The 13,656-nt window shown below is 38.5% G+C and overlaps 1 protein-coding gene across 1 annotated transcript in view; it reads right to left on the bottom strand.

Annotated features, from left to right (window-relative positions):
- Nucleotides 1–3,991: 3,991 nt before the first annotated feature.
- The window catches only part of TSHR (thyroid stimulating hormone receptor), a 55,401-nt gene continuing 45,736 nt past the window's right edge, over nucleotides 3,992–13,656 (bottom strand). Inside the window, exons 9-10 of the mRNA XM_062636210.1 lie at nucleotides 6,980–7,168; nucleotides 3,992–5,396 (exon numbers count right to left, since the gene is read on the bottom strand). Coding sequence (XP_062492194.1) covers nucleotides 3,992–5,396; nucleotides 6,980–7,168 — 1,594 coding nt within the window. The remainder of the gene's footprint in view (nucleotides 5,397–6,979; nucleotides 7,169–13,656) is intronic.

The following is a 13,656-nucleotide window of genomic DNA, read 5'->3' as shown; positions in this document are numbered from 1 at the left end:
GCATCTAGAGCTGAGAAAAACCTTTCGTTGTAACCTAAAGCTTCCTGTAGGAGGGAAGCACAATTACAGGCAGCAGCAAGGTACACAGATACTGAAGTCAGATGAGTTTTTTGGCACTGAGAGGGTATGTCAAGAGGTAACTCATTTGAGCACTTCAACGTTTTTCAGCAGTGGGAGTTCTCTCTCAAGTGTTCTTTTTTTCCAGGTATTGCAAGGATCTCAATAACAGATAATCACAAACACATGGATGAGAATTACTGAATGTAAAATTTGCCAGCATAAATTTTGGCAAATGTGTGTCAAGAGACATTTGCTGTGAGGGAGGACCTTGTGGGAGGGAGGGATGTTCTGTAATGTCGCATATGGGCAGATCAGTTATTCTGAGAATTCCTGCAGTAGGGTCTCTACCACACAAACTTCATACTACATGTTTTCTCATAAAGTACCTAATCCTTAGTCGCAGCGGCTGTCGCGTACAGATTTAGGAAGAATGGAAAAGATAATCAGATTCCAGATTCAGTCTTTTGAAGAGGACCTCATGGTTGTTAGGTGATTCTTCTGATTATCTTGAATGTGATTGGTGATGGTTTTGGAACCCCAGAGCTCAGCAATACTACAGCAGTTCCTTTCCATCCCTGCTGCACTGTCTGAGAAGGCCATTTAGGACATCCCTTTCCCAACTAGTGGTGTGGAAAAAAACCCCAAACTTCTGTCAAACAGTGTGTCACGTGGTCAATCTTTTTGGCTGTAGGCCCGCCAAGGGGAACAATGAAGATGAGTGCAAGAGAAATAGAAAAACTATTTTAAAACCTTCAGAAAAAAAACTTTCAGGACCTCTTAAAATTTCAAACAAAACATTTTATTCCAATGTTCTACATTATTTCTGAAGTATTCTAGAGAAAATATGTACTGAATGCCAGCTATAATACATCTTGCTGAGACAGATTTAAAATAGCAAGTGTTACATAAGGGTGTACACAAAACCAGAAATGGCTGAAGGGATTGATCAGAGCAGAAATAGAACAGAGTATCTATAGAATACAAACATTTAAAGAAAAAGTCTGGTGAGTAAATTATTTTAAGTCTATTTCCTGGATCTTTCTAATAGCTTTTAAAATATTTTTACCAAACGAAACACAAGAGAGAATATGCAAGACATAAACCAGAAATACCAAACTCTGTTCATAAAAGCAGTATCAGAGAATTCTTTTAATAGACAAAATACATGCAATGATAGGAGATAAAAAAGTTCATTCGTGTGTAAATATGTCCTTCATCTATTAGTAACAGCAAACAGCTGTATTAATTCAAAAGCATACTGCAGTCAATCCAGCATACCACATCTTTCCAATATCCTACTAGTTTCCAAATGGAACAAATATTCTCGTTTGTTTTAAGGTAAAAAGAGGTTTGAAGTAAGTGAGCCATGTTATTTTTAAAAGCACTTTTAAAATAAATGTAGTCTTTCTTTCTGAAAAATACAATTTCAGTTTAGATTTTTCTTTTTCACTGGTACAGTGGTACGTATGAAGTCTGTAGCATAAATGTCCATTAGAACTTGATTGTCTTAGCTGCTGCTAGGGATACTAAATAAAGGTACTCAGGAAGCCTTTTTTTCCCCTTCAATGATTATTCCAGTATCAGGAGGGTGAAAGATTCTGGGGGCAAGGGTTACATCTAAACATAACATTTTGTATGGGACTCGGGCAAAACCAAAGTGTTCCAAATGCAGCTGTTTCAAGAGTAAGAAATTTGCTGATGCACACGCTTAAGTTACCCTTATGTTTCTGGTTAATACTGGGTAAGTACAGATCACAGAAGAGGAGGTCATAAATTATTATTTGCATGGCTTCCAGCAATTCTGGTTTCAAAGTGTGCTGAGAATCAACAAAAAATGGAAGCGTGCCTTTCACCAAAATAAGCAGCTTGATTTAATCTATCATGTAGTACTGTAGATTTTTAATGGTGTTAAAGACAGAATCTTCTTTTTTTTTTTTTTTTTTTAGTAAGACCATCTCACAGAGTTGGTGAATATGGGCCCTTCAGTGATCTGAGTTTCAGCTCACTGAAGCAGCCTTCGTTTGTAATCAGGAATATGAAATAAAATTGAGTTTTAATTGGGGAGTATGTACATGGCACTTGCAGTCATGCAGTTTCCAGCTGTAGTAGCTAGCAGTTTAAAGGGCTCTACCATTATGTTTTTCTGGATACTACTAACCCATTATAAAAGATCAGACTATTGTATGCTCAATTTAATTACAGTTACTCAAAGACTATAATTCCATTAAAACCAATGTAGATATTACAAAATGAGCTTAAAATACCTACCTGAAGGTAAAGATTCACCCAGTATTCTCCATTCTCACAATAAGCCTTGCAAATAGATGAGTGAAATGACCAATGACAGTCTTGAGAGCAGTCCTACAGAGCTGGTCCCTACGATTGACTAAGAACAGTTTGATCCTGCTGTCAAAACCAGGCACTTGGGCCACACAGGTGTTAATGAGCACGCTGGTGCAGAGCAGCTCCTACCCTGAGTAGTATGTACCTAAGCTGCGGACAGGCTGTGGCCAACCAGAAGTTAACAGTGTGGTTTATGTAGTGGTACTGCAGACATTCCAGAAGTCAGATAACAGCTATCACTACAAGATGAAGAGATGCTCTTAAAACATGTTAGAGGAGCTAGCCTTCAATTCAGAAACTGAGGGGCATAAAGTAATCTAAAGGCACAATCCACTCCTTTCCTCTAAGTGTAGATTTGAGGCATCTCAACATAGCAAGTGCTAGAAAGAAAGTCATTCTAGCCTTGTAAGAGAGGGGTAAGTAGGGATAGCCTTAGTAGTGAGAAAAGGAGTAATTACAGAGTGTTCAAAGTAATAAAAACTTGCTGGAGATTGGATATAAGGAGGAAATTCTTTCCAGTGCCTCACCACCCTAACAGGAATGGGTTGCTCAGGGAGGTTGTGAATGCTCCACCCCTGGCAGTGTTCAAGGCCAGGTTGGATGAAGCCTTGGGTGAGATGGTTTAGTGTGAGGTGTCCCTGCCCATGGCAGGGGGGTTGGAACTAGATGATCCTAAGGTCCTTTCCAACCCTAACTATTCTATGATTCTATGCTCAGATTAAACAGCGCTGCACTCAGGTAAAGAATGGTTAAGTGGGAGAAGAATTAGTACAGTCTTAAGTATCAGCCATCAAACTTGACTGGGTAGACTGGTCTTGAAAATAGATTCAAACTAAACCATCTCCTAAATAGATGTATCAGAAAGTGAGATAGTGATATTAAGCACACAAAGACAAATGCCCTAATGGTTCTTAGCTGTTATCTTATGAGCAGATTAAAAATCAATACATTTGCCTTTTGCCACTATAAAGGCAGTATGAAGAAGCTTCCTTCCTCACCCCCTACACCAAGAACTGCAAGCTTTGTTTAGGTCAGGATGGCAGAAGCAGAAGGCATCTGTTCCATTTTAAGCCCTGGTGAAAGTTTTAGAAATTTGCTGTTAGAAAACCAGTTGATCATTTTGACTCACAGGCAGTTGGCATTTGAGAACTTCAACCTTTATTTTTAATTCTATTTTTTTAAATCTTATTTTAATTATTAAACTTTATGTCCTTTTTTTAGTCATACAAGTACCTCCAAGTTTTATGCTTGGTCTCCTGCTTCCTTATTTTTTTTTAGATGAGGGTATGTTTTGTATTTGCTGAGTTTTATATATATTAATTTTCCTATTTAGATAGAGCATTCCCATCTACTTCCAATGTTATCATCAGAACAGTACCTTTTGACCTGTACTGATAAGACCTGAACCTCCGAGACAGGAGGTTCAGCTGCGTGACTTGTCTAAAAGAAGACCACTCTGAAGGTACTTTCAGATATCACAAAGGATAGGCTGGGGAAAAAAGATATGGAGAATACATTATCTTCTCACTCAGTTCAGTGTATGCACAACCACCTCTGGACCAGATTGTGGCTCTCATACTGTGAGATGTCATAACTCAGTTTGCTTGCATTCTTCTACAAGAATTTGGTTCTGCATTGTCATGGCAGGAAGGTAATCACTGACTGGGTCTTGAATGCTTGTAAGAATATGACCTATCCCTCTGCTGATTCTTTCCCCATAAGAGCCACTACTGTTTTTGGCTGAAATTGTCTGACCTCGGTAGACTTGAGCCCGATGCTCGCAGATACCAAACTTGCTTAGCAGGATAAACACATCTCTTCGGAAAGCTTTGGTGAAAACAGCATAAAGAAAGGGGTTGGCACAAGAATTGAGGGGGTAGAAGAGTACCAGCAAAATCTTGGAATTGGTGACAGTTATCAATGGTTTGTTCATAATGGCTGATAAAGCATGGAAAGAGATGGGAGCCATGCACAAGAAGTCGGTGAAAATCAACACAGCCATACGCTTAGCAATTTTGGTGTCTTTGTCTCCTGACTTGTACTGGGGGTTTTGCACAGTTACATAGATTTTTATGTAGCAGGCACAAATGATGACAAAAGCAATAATGTTACATATTAAAACGAAGACGACGTAGGCTTCAGCCACTGTCGTTTCAGTGTCCATAGGCAAGCAGATGCTGACTTTGCTGTAACTGCTGACACCAACCAGTGGCAAAAGGGCAAGAAGAAAGCATGAGAGCCACCCTCCCAGCATGATAACCAAGGCATGCCGAAGGCGAATTTTTCTATCTGGGCGCATGGCAAAAGTGATGGCATACCAGCGCTCCAGGGTGATCACAGTCAGAGTGTATACAGACAGTTCACTAGCAAATACTGTGAAAAAGCCAGCTGTGTTGCAACCAGGCCCAGTCTGCCACTCTATAGCATGATTATAGTATTCTGACCTGGTGTAGAGATCCACTGAAGCAATCAGGAGGAGGTATAAACCCATGCAGAAATCAGCAAAGGCCAAATTACACATCAGAAAGCGTGGTACTGTCAGTTTATAATGGCTGGTGAGAAGGATGCAAAGGACAAAAATGTTACCTAGGATGGCCAGCAGGTTCACAAACCACACCATGATCCTCAGAAATCGATAACCCATTATATCCTCACAGGGATTAAACTCATCAGGTTCTGGAGTGCATATTACATCTTCATTGCCTCCACAGATAGGATAGTCATAATGACTGTCAAAGGTCTGGACATCTTCTGTTTGAGGGTTCTTGAGCTCTTGGCCAAACCCAAGATTTGCTTCTCCATGCTCTTCCAAAAAGATGTAATAATGGGAATTTTCAGGCAAATCTGTGAACTTGGTGTTTTTGTCATAAACGGTATCAGTGTGGTCTGTGTATTCTTCTGCATAATCTTTGTAAAACGAACCTCCGAGAGCTTTGACTGATCGTCTCTTACGAAAGCTGCTGCTCTGGTTACATGTCAGGTACTCCAAAATTCTGAAAGATTAGAGGAGGAAATCACTGCTGGCATTTACAGTCTGACTGGATTGCAGCGAGTAAACAAAGGGGGACACTTCAAAAGCAAATAACCATGAATGAAAACGTAGCTATAAAACTGTGATCAGGTCTGTTTCTGTTAATAGAATATATAGTAAATGATAAGCCTGAGCATTTCTGGGCTTTTTTTTTAAGCTGTGTTTTTCCTTTCTCTGTTGCTGTCAGCTATACCCAGTAGTAATTTGGCTTGTTCAGCACCCATAATCCCTCTTCCTTTTGGGGATCTACATTCTCAGTACATAACAACACTTTTATCTATTCTTTATAACTTCTTAACTAATACAGTATTACTTTCCTTTTCATTTTTGCTCACAAGTCGATTTCTCACAGAACTTCCATCATTTTAATTTATAGTTTGTGTCTTTTCTGTGGGTGCTTTAGAGCTAACTAGCATTGTAGTGGCTGGAAATCCCATACCTCATGGTGTGATGCACCTGTATTTGTAGTCAAAAATTATCCATACTTTTTACTAGGAAAAAAATTGCAGTTTGGTATCAGATATATTGATCACTGTGACCCACTGTCACATATCCTTTAGTATGTCTCATTTCCAGGTGTGCAGAATTGAAGATTGCTTACAATTTGAGATTGCATACAATTCAGTCTGAGAAATTTTTATTTCTACTAATAGATATGCAGATACTTTTTTCTTTCAGTCATTAGATTGTGCTGGGTTCTTTCTGTACTTTCTTCCTGTCCAAGTTTTAAATCTCTTCACTCCTCTGTTTTATTTCTGTCCTCACTTTCCCAGTTTGTTGTAATTGTGAATATTACTGCCTTGCGAGTTTATTATTGAATAATTCATGTACTTATCATAGCCTATTTTTAATATACTATGTATTCCATCCACAAATACTGCAGTACTGAAGACTGAGGCTGTATTCCTAAATCAGAGGCTGGATAAGAATTCTCTAAACCTTGTTAAACTTTGGAGAAATTTACAGTGCGTTTGCATTCTGCAGTAGAAGTCTGCTGCTTATCAAAGTAAGTCATCCTTTCTCCCTCCTCCCCCTATGACAGCACAAGTCACTGTATTGCATCAGGACATCTGTAAATGTACTTTTTGCCTCACAAAAGCTATCCACACCAGTTCTGATAAGAGGCTGGAAATCCTGCTGAAATGGAATTTGAAATATTTGTCTACAGGGTTAATCCAGAATCATCTGTTCAGAGCTTTTCAATTAGAATGAGATATGAGGCTATAATCCCTCCAAAACTTCATTTTCCAGGCCTTGCTATAGCCCATTCTGTGTTACAGCACATTACCCTTTTCTCTTTTTTTTTTTTTTTCTTTTAATTCTGGGCTCAACAAAAGGAGAAGCTTTTGAAAAAGGTCCTACAAGTTGTTATATCGGAAAGTCTTTCTTCTGTCAGTTTGAAATTGTAATTTCTGTTTCAAAGAATGTCCTCTATACCTAAAAAAAAAAAGTCACGAAAGTACCGATAGATATAATTTTATGTTAATACTAAACACTGTCTTTATTTGCATACCTTAAAATGGAATATAAGGTAGTAAAACTCACCCACTGTTTTTTTTCCAGCTCTTGAAAGCACAGCAGTGACTTGGATATGATAGGTCAGCTCTCATTAGCTGAAGAAATAGCTTTACAGGTGGTAATTTCTTTAAAGCCCACGTATTTTTGGCTATTAGTTCTTTGAGGCTTTCCAGTCCTTTGGATGGAAGGTTAGCAATGGCTGTTCTGGAGACATCCCTAGGTAGAGGAAGAAGAAAAGTGTGTCAGAATATCCAGCAACTGGATCGGGTTTTTGTTTTTGTTTTTCCTCAAATTCTCACAGTAATTTAGGAGTTTCACAGAATTCTGCAGGAAAAATCAAATCCAGAGAAGGTAGGGATTTCATATCACTTTGTTAGGTTCTGGTACCACTCAAATTCAGGTAGGATATGAATTCCTCCTGTGATTTTTTTGGTGTTTTAAAGCTCTTGTATGCAATGCCTCATAGTGGAGAATATGGATGATACACAAATAGCAGAACTTTTAAAATTGCACCTTTAAAGTGAACAAGATACAAATGACTGCAAAAACAAATTTAAAAAAATTCTTTAAAAAAAATCACATCTGCCATTGGAACAGCGATTTTCCTTTAGACCTCTTTAGACTCATTTTAACCTATTGGGATACTTCAGTAGAAAGTATTGTAATTACTAAAGCAATAGTTCTTCGTAAACCAAAATTAAACTCTTTTATCTCAATCCATCCTGAAACACTCAGAAAATTTAGTATTCCGTTGATGCTTTCTATTCTGGTACTGAGTCTACCTCAGCAGATACGTTGCACAGTTCATGGGGGAGGTGGCTTCCTTTGGAACTGCCAGGTGAATGTCATCTGGTCCTGCTACTGTTTTTCACTCACTTTTTTGCTTTAACAGAAAAACTCTTCTACTGACACTAGAAGTAAAGATGTTTTTTTTCAGAGTTGTATTCTGTAAAGAAATAAGCCTGTATAAAAGTTTCTAGTGCAGGAACACTGTTTGAAGCCAGTGTCATCATGAACAGCCTAGTAATAAACAATTCAGCTTTTTTTCTATGTATTGTTTCCCACGAGTGCTGTTCTTATCCCTCTAGAAGTCTCACCCACTGGCTGGTTTCTTGCAGCTAAAAGAAAATTATTAATAATTTTATGCTTTAAGCAAATTGCTTCTAAAAGGTTTAGATTTACTCTGCTTTCTTCTTTTAATTTGCTTGTGTTTTTAAATTGAGTTAGAAATTGCTTCCCCTTTCTGTAGGAGGGCTTCTTCTTTTTTTTTATTTTTATTTCTATCCCTAATAGCTTCTTTGTATCATACATATTTGAATATGTCACAACCAGTTGATTTCAACCACGTAAACTTCTTTTTTGTTCTTCTGGAATTTTTGATAGGTAATACGTGTTTCTACCAAGCCCCTGAATTGGCTTTTAGAAGAGTCTGAATGCTGTCTCCTGTCATTTTATCTTTTAAATAATCACAGAATAGTTAAGCTTCCAGATCATCAGTTTTGTTCTCCCTGCTGAAAGCACGGTCAGCTGGAGCAGGTTGGTCAGAGAGCTGTGTCCTGTTGACATCTCAGTATCTCCAGGACTGGAGACTCCACAGCTTCTCCGAACAGTGTGTTCCAGTATTCTTCCATCCTCACAGTAGTTTTTTCTTATGTATTCCTGTATTTCAGCTTGTGCCTGTTGCCTCTTGCACTGTCACGACACCACTGAGGAGACCCTGGCTCCCTCTTCCCAGATCCTCCCCTCTCTGCCCTGCCAAGTATTTATACACATTGATAAGATTTCCTTGACTCTTCTCCAGAATAAACATTTCCAACTCTCAGCCTATCCTATGACAGATGCTCCAATCCCTTAATCCACTTAGTGGCCTTAATCAACTGCTCCTTTTTGTTTTTCCCTAATTTCCTCATTTTATAGAGCTCTATTTCTGAAGCAAAAACATCTTGGTAAACTAGATCTTGGACTAGATCTTACCAAGATAAGGCTGGCCTTTCGGCAACCCCCATGGGTCTCCATCAAGTCCTCATGGTGGTGGCAGCAGCTACCTGCAGGAAGGGAACATGGTTAAATGCTGTGTCATGAGAGGTGCAAAGATTTTTTTGGAAAGGAAATAATACTTCACAGACTAAGAGTTCTGTGAAGATGTTCTGGCACAAGTGTATGGAGAAAGATGATCCTGTTTTGTAAAATGGATTAGGATTTCTGAGAAGTCTTGACAAAATCGGACATCAAGGGCTGGTGAGGTAACTAATCTGTTACCTGACAAGGGAATAGCTCTCTTGTATCAATTAAGACAAGAACAGAGGGGGAGAAAAGGCTAGGGACCGATAATAACTTCTCATGCTAGAGGAAGTATGGAAAATGAATTGGTATTGGAATATACACATCATTGCAGCAGAGGCCTGCAGAGCCTAGCCTAGTGCTGGTACTACTGAAATATTCATAAACAGTTTGGAAAAAGAATGAGAGTAGCTGCAACGAAGCTTGTTTCTGTCACAAAGTAATAAAAGGTAGTGAAAGCTAAAGCTTATTGTCTAAAGAAGCAGAAGGGTTCTGCAATACTAAGTGACAAAGCATTAAAATAATTGACATGATTCAATACTGATGAATGTAAAGTGCATTTAGGAAAAAGCAATCTTAACTGTACATAGATTACAATGGAGTTTATGTAGTGCTCTGGAAATACCTTGATGTCCTCTCTGCAAATGTCAGTTCAGTGCTATTTAATAATGTTGAAGGGAAATAGAATGCTAAGAATTTTTGGGAAAGACATAGAACAGAACTTCACTTTGTAAATCTGACTGCATCTTTAATACTTTATGCAGTTCTATAAATATTCTATGCAGTTTACAATAAGAGCATAGAAAGCTACAGCAAGGATGATTGAAAGTATGAAGTTTATATATGAAGTAATAAGTAGATAGGAACTTTCTCTTGGGAAAAGCTAGGACTAAAGCAGTAGTAGACTATAATATGCCATGCATATTGTAAAGAAGGTGATTGGAATTATTTATTCTTGTGAGATGAGTTTTGAGGAGCCTGAGAATGTGAGGCAAGAGGCTTAAAAATGAGAAAAGGGATAATCTTTTCACAAAATTGCATCATTAAATTGTGAAAGTCAGTGCCACGGTTCATTGTGCAGGCCAGACGACAAGGTAAGAAGAAGGACAATTATCTCTTTTTGTTTTTTCACAGTTGAGTCACATTCCCATCAGAAATGACTGGGTCAGGAGGAACATCCTGGGGCACAAGGGCTTGTGCCTTGGAAACAACTGCAGAGAAGAGCCTCTCCAGGCCCTGGAGGGGATGGTGCTTCAGCGAGCAGAAGAGGGCAGCCAGCCTGGGGCTCAGATGGCGGAAACAACTCCCTGGGAGCAGAGGGGAACATGTGAAGTCTGTGGCAACTCAAAGAGTGTTACCCAGTGATGTTGAAAAGTCTGAAAGAAAGGTATGTTCAGTGAGAAGAAAGGGCTTGGAAGAATTAGGTATAAGACTACATCATTTTTATCTTATGGAATCCTTTGAAGTCTTTTATTTATGTGTATACGGGTGTGTATTTTAGCAGTTGGGTACTGCTTAGGTTTTTAAAAAAAATATTTTTTTTTAAACTAGAGGGGTTTGTGGGAAAGTTGAGGTACATCTGCCCTGAAGTTCTAGTTGATGTAGGATTAATCATGTTGCAGGGCTAACACTAGGTGGTTAGTCCCATCCATCTCATCCATGGGCCATATTAAGCACAATGGTTTGCAAGTTTGGAAGTTTCCAAAATCCCCAGTTTGGAAAGTCCCTAAACTGCCAGTATGGTGTCTGCCACCAAGAGGTCTTGTGATGCTGTCTGTACCACTGCTATTGCAGTTGGAAAAGTCTCCTTGGAGTCTGGTGGTAATTTGTCTCCCTGTGAAGATAACTTCTGAGTTACTCTACGTAGGCCGACATTTTGTTAGAGACAAACTGTGAATCAACTGGTCACAAGGAAGTGTGGAATTGACACGTATTTTTCTACCTCACAATTCCAATCTTGATGATTATCTATTCAGAATCTACTTCAAGCAGCATAGCACCTGTCTTCAAACCAGAAAGCATAGGATTGAAACGGTTTTAAATAGTAATTACTAATCTTCAGAGCAGAATTAATCCAATTAGTTGTAGTTTGCCAGACTACAGCATCTGTGTCTTCATTCATACAGAAGATTCATGGTCTTAAGTGATTTCTTTGTTCTGTGTCATTGTACCATCAGTCTTGATTTTGGGCTGCTCATTAAAAATGGGAACTATCTGCAGTTATGTCAGCCTCATTAATATTGTTAACTAATATATTTAAATACAGCAATGTTTACATTGCACAGAAGAGTGCCTTGCTACTACTGCTAAGCTATAGCTTGCATACTTAAACACGAGAATGGGCAAGAGGTCTGATAGACTTGTCAAGAGGATCTGTCTCAAATTGAAAAGACTATAAAAGAGTTTAGGCAGGAAACTGATAAAATGGATAGTAATGAGTCATGAGGACTGGATGGTTTTCACCAAGAAGTTCTGAAGCATCTCAAGCAAGCGGTAGTTGATTTGGTGAAAGAGGTGCATAACCTTCAGCTTAGCTCCATGCAGAAAGGCAGCATATGAGCCACTAACTAATATGATAGACCTGGGGAAAGTCAACATGTAAAGGGCTTCTGTAAAAATAAGTCCTGCCTTACAAACCTTTCTGAGTGTTATCAGTAAGATCTGCTCAGAGTCTCTTTGGACTTTCACAAGGCCTTTGACAAACCTTTGACAAAAAAAGGCTGATGTGGAAGCCAGTCAGTCACAGTACTTGTGGGAGACGTCAAATGTTCAGGATTATGGTAAAGTGCAAATAAAATTCATTTCCAGCCTAGACCCAGACCAAACTTTAGCATTTAAGACGCCATGGTCTAGAGCTCACTCAGATGCTGGAAGTGGTGTGCCTGCAGTAGTGTAGAGCTCTACACGGTGGAGCGTAACAGCAACCAAAGTGTACTCAACCAGTTTTAACACTGTGGCTTGTTAGCTATATTATTTTTTCCTCACGTGCTTTCTTATAAATCTCGTGTAATGTTTCTAGGCTGTCGTTTGCCTTATATAAAATTTACATGCTAGATGTAAAGTTGCAGAGACATTGGAGAGCTCCAGATGAAAGTGGGAATAAAATGTATCTTACTATTTAAGAGATGTTGTTTTCTGAACCAACTGTATATATGATACAAGTGTTAAACATATTTGGCTGCTTGGATTCAATTTTTATTCTTGTGGGTTGTTGTTTTTTGTCAAATTCTTCATTGCTTCTTTGGAGGCAGAAGTTCAGAACTAGATATAAGGGATAATAGCCTTGTCAGTAATCTTTTTTTAACAGCTAGAAACATGGAATTGTAGTGTGAAATCAAGTAATAATGATAATTTAAAAGATAATTGAGAAAATGAGACTAAATGCATCACAGTACCACGGGCAATTTTTACCTAATCATGCATGAATTTGAGTACTGCAATGCTCCAGTAGTTAAAAAAAGCATAAAGTGTGTAATAGTTGGGTTTAGACTACTCTATCTACTAAAGGATTCTTTAAATCTACAAATTTGCATTGTTTCATTAGCAGAATGCAGAGTGCTTCTGTGGCTTGAAGACTTTGTGTCCAGTGGCAGCAACAGAACGGAAACTCCTAAGGTAGGACCCATTCCTAGACTGGGAGATGATGCTTTAAAGAGCACTTCTGCTTTTTAAATATAATTGGTTACTCACATGTATCTTGTGTGACAATTACTAATGTTTTGAATTTGGCCTGTATGATTTGCAAAAGCTAATTGAATAATGAGCATGATTGTATTTTTGTTGTACTCTGTTGAACTTGTGCTCTAGGCAGCAGCACTTGTTGGATCACTTAGTGTAAACCATGTCCACTGAGTTGCTGAATCCTGGCCAAAATTGCATTTTCAGAAAAAGAGCAACTGCCATTATATTGTTAAAATGTTTTTTTAAAGCGAGCATTCCATGTATATATCCACATACGTCTTAAGGTACAGCAGTGGCAAAGCAATCAGAATTACTGGTGTATGTTCTCCTCTATTCAGTGATCACACTCCCCTTTTCCTCTGCTATTGTAAACTGCAAATTTAGGAAAAAAACAATCAGCTGACTTTTAAATACCTACTTAAATATACCATCTAACTAGGTGGCCTAAGATCATGGCCAAACTCATACAACATAGTTTTTAATCACTGTTGATTTACTGTTAATTACATGCTATTTTATGCCTTCTGCCTTTGAGAAGCAATACCTCTCTCTGTAATGTCACTATAGTACCATCTCTCTCTCTAACTATAAATATTGTTAGCCATGGAGGTATATAATTCTGATGGGAGATGGATAATTGGCTGTCCAGGCTGCAAATGTAGAACACGTCCTGAGATCAACGATCAGTGGCAGCTGGGATAGCACAATAATTAGGAAAGATTAGAAAAACTGCTAGTCATTTGAGAAACCTAATTTGAGAGCACAGAGTGAGAAGGAAGTTCTTTACAGTTACATATGCATGTCCTAGGAAGTCATCTCTAGCCCCTAAAACAAGCTGTTTCATATAGCTCACACACCCTAAAGCTAAGCCCTTGCAGAATGAGCTCACATGGCAACATTATTATAGCATATGATTACCCCACAACCCTTTGTAAGATGTCATAAATTGTTCACTTGTTCAG

This window comes from Pezoporus occidentalis, unplaced genomic scaffold, assembly GCF_034315485.1.
Source record: "Pezoporus occidentalis ecotype Australia unplaced genomic scaffold, CSIRO_AGI_Poc_V1 ctg47, whole genome shotgun sequence".
Classification (NCBI taxonomy): domain Eukaryota; kingdom Metazoa; phylum Chordata; class Aves; order Psittaciformes; family Psittacidae; genus Pezoporus; species Pezoporus occidentalis.
This window is presented reverse-complemented; position numbering and strand designations above follow the sequence as displayed.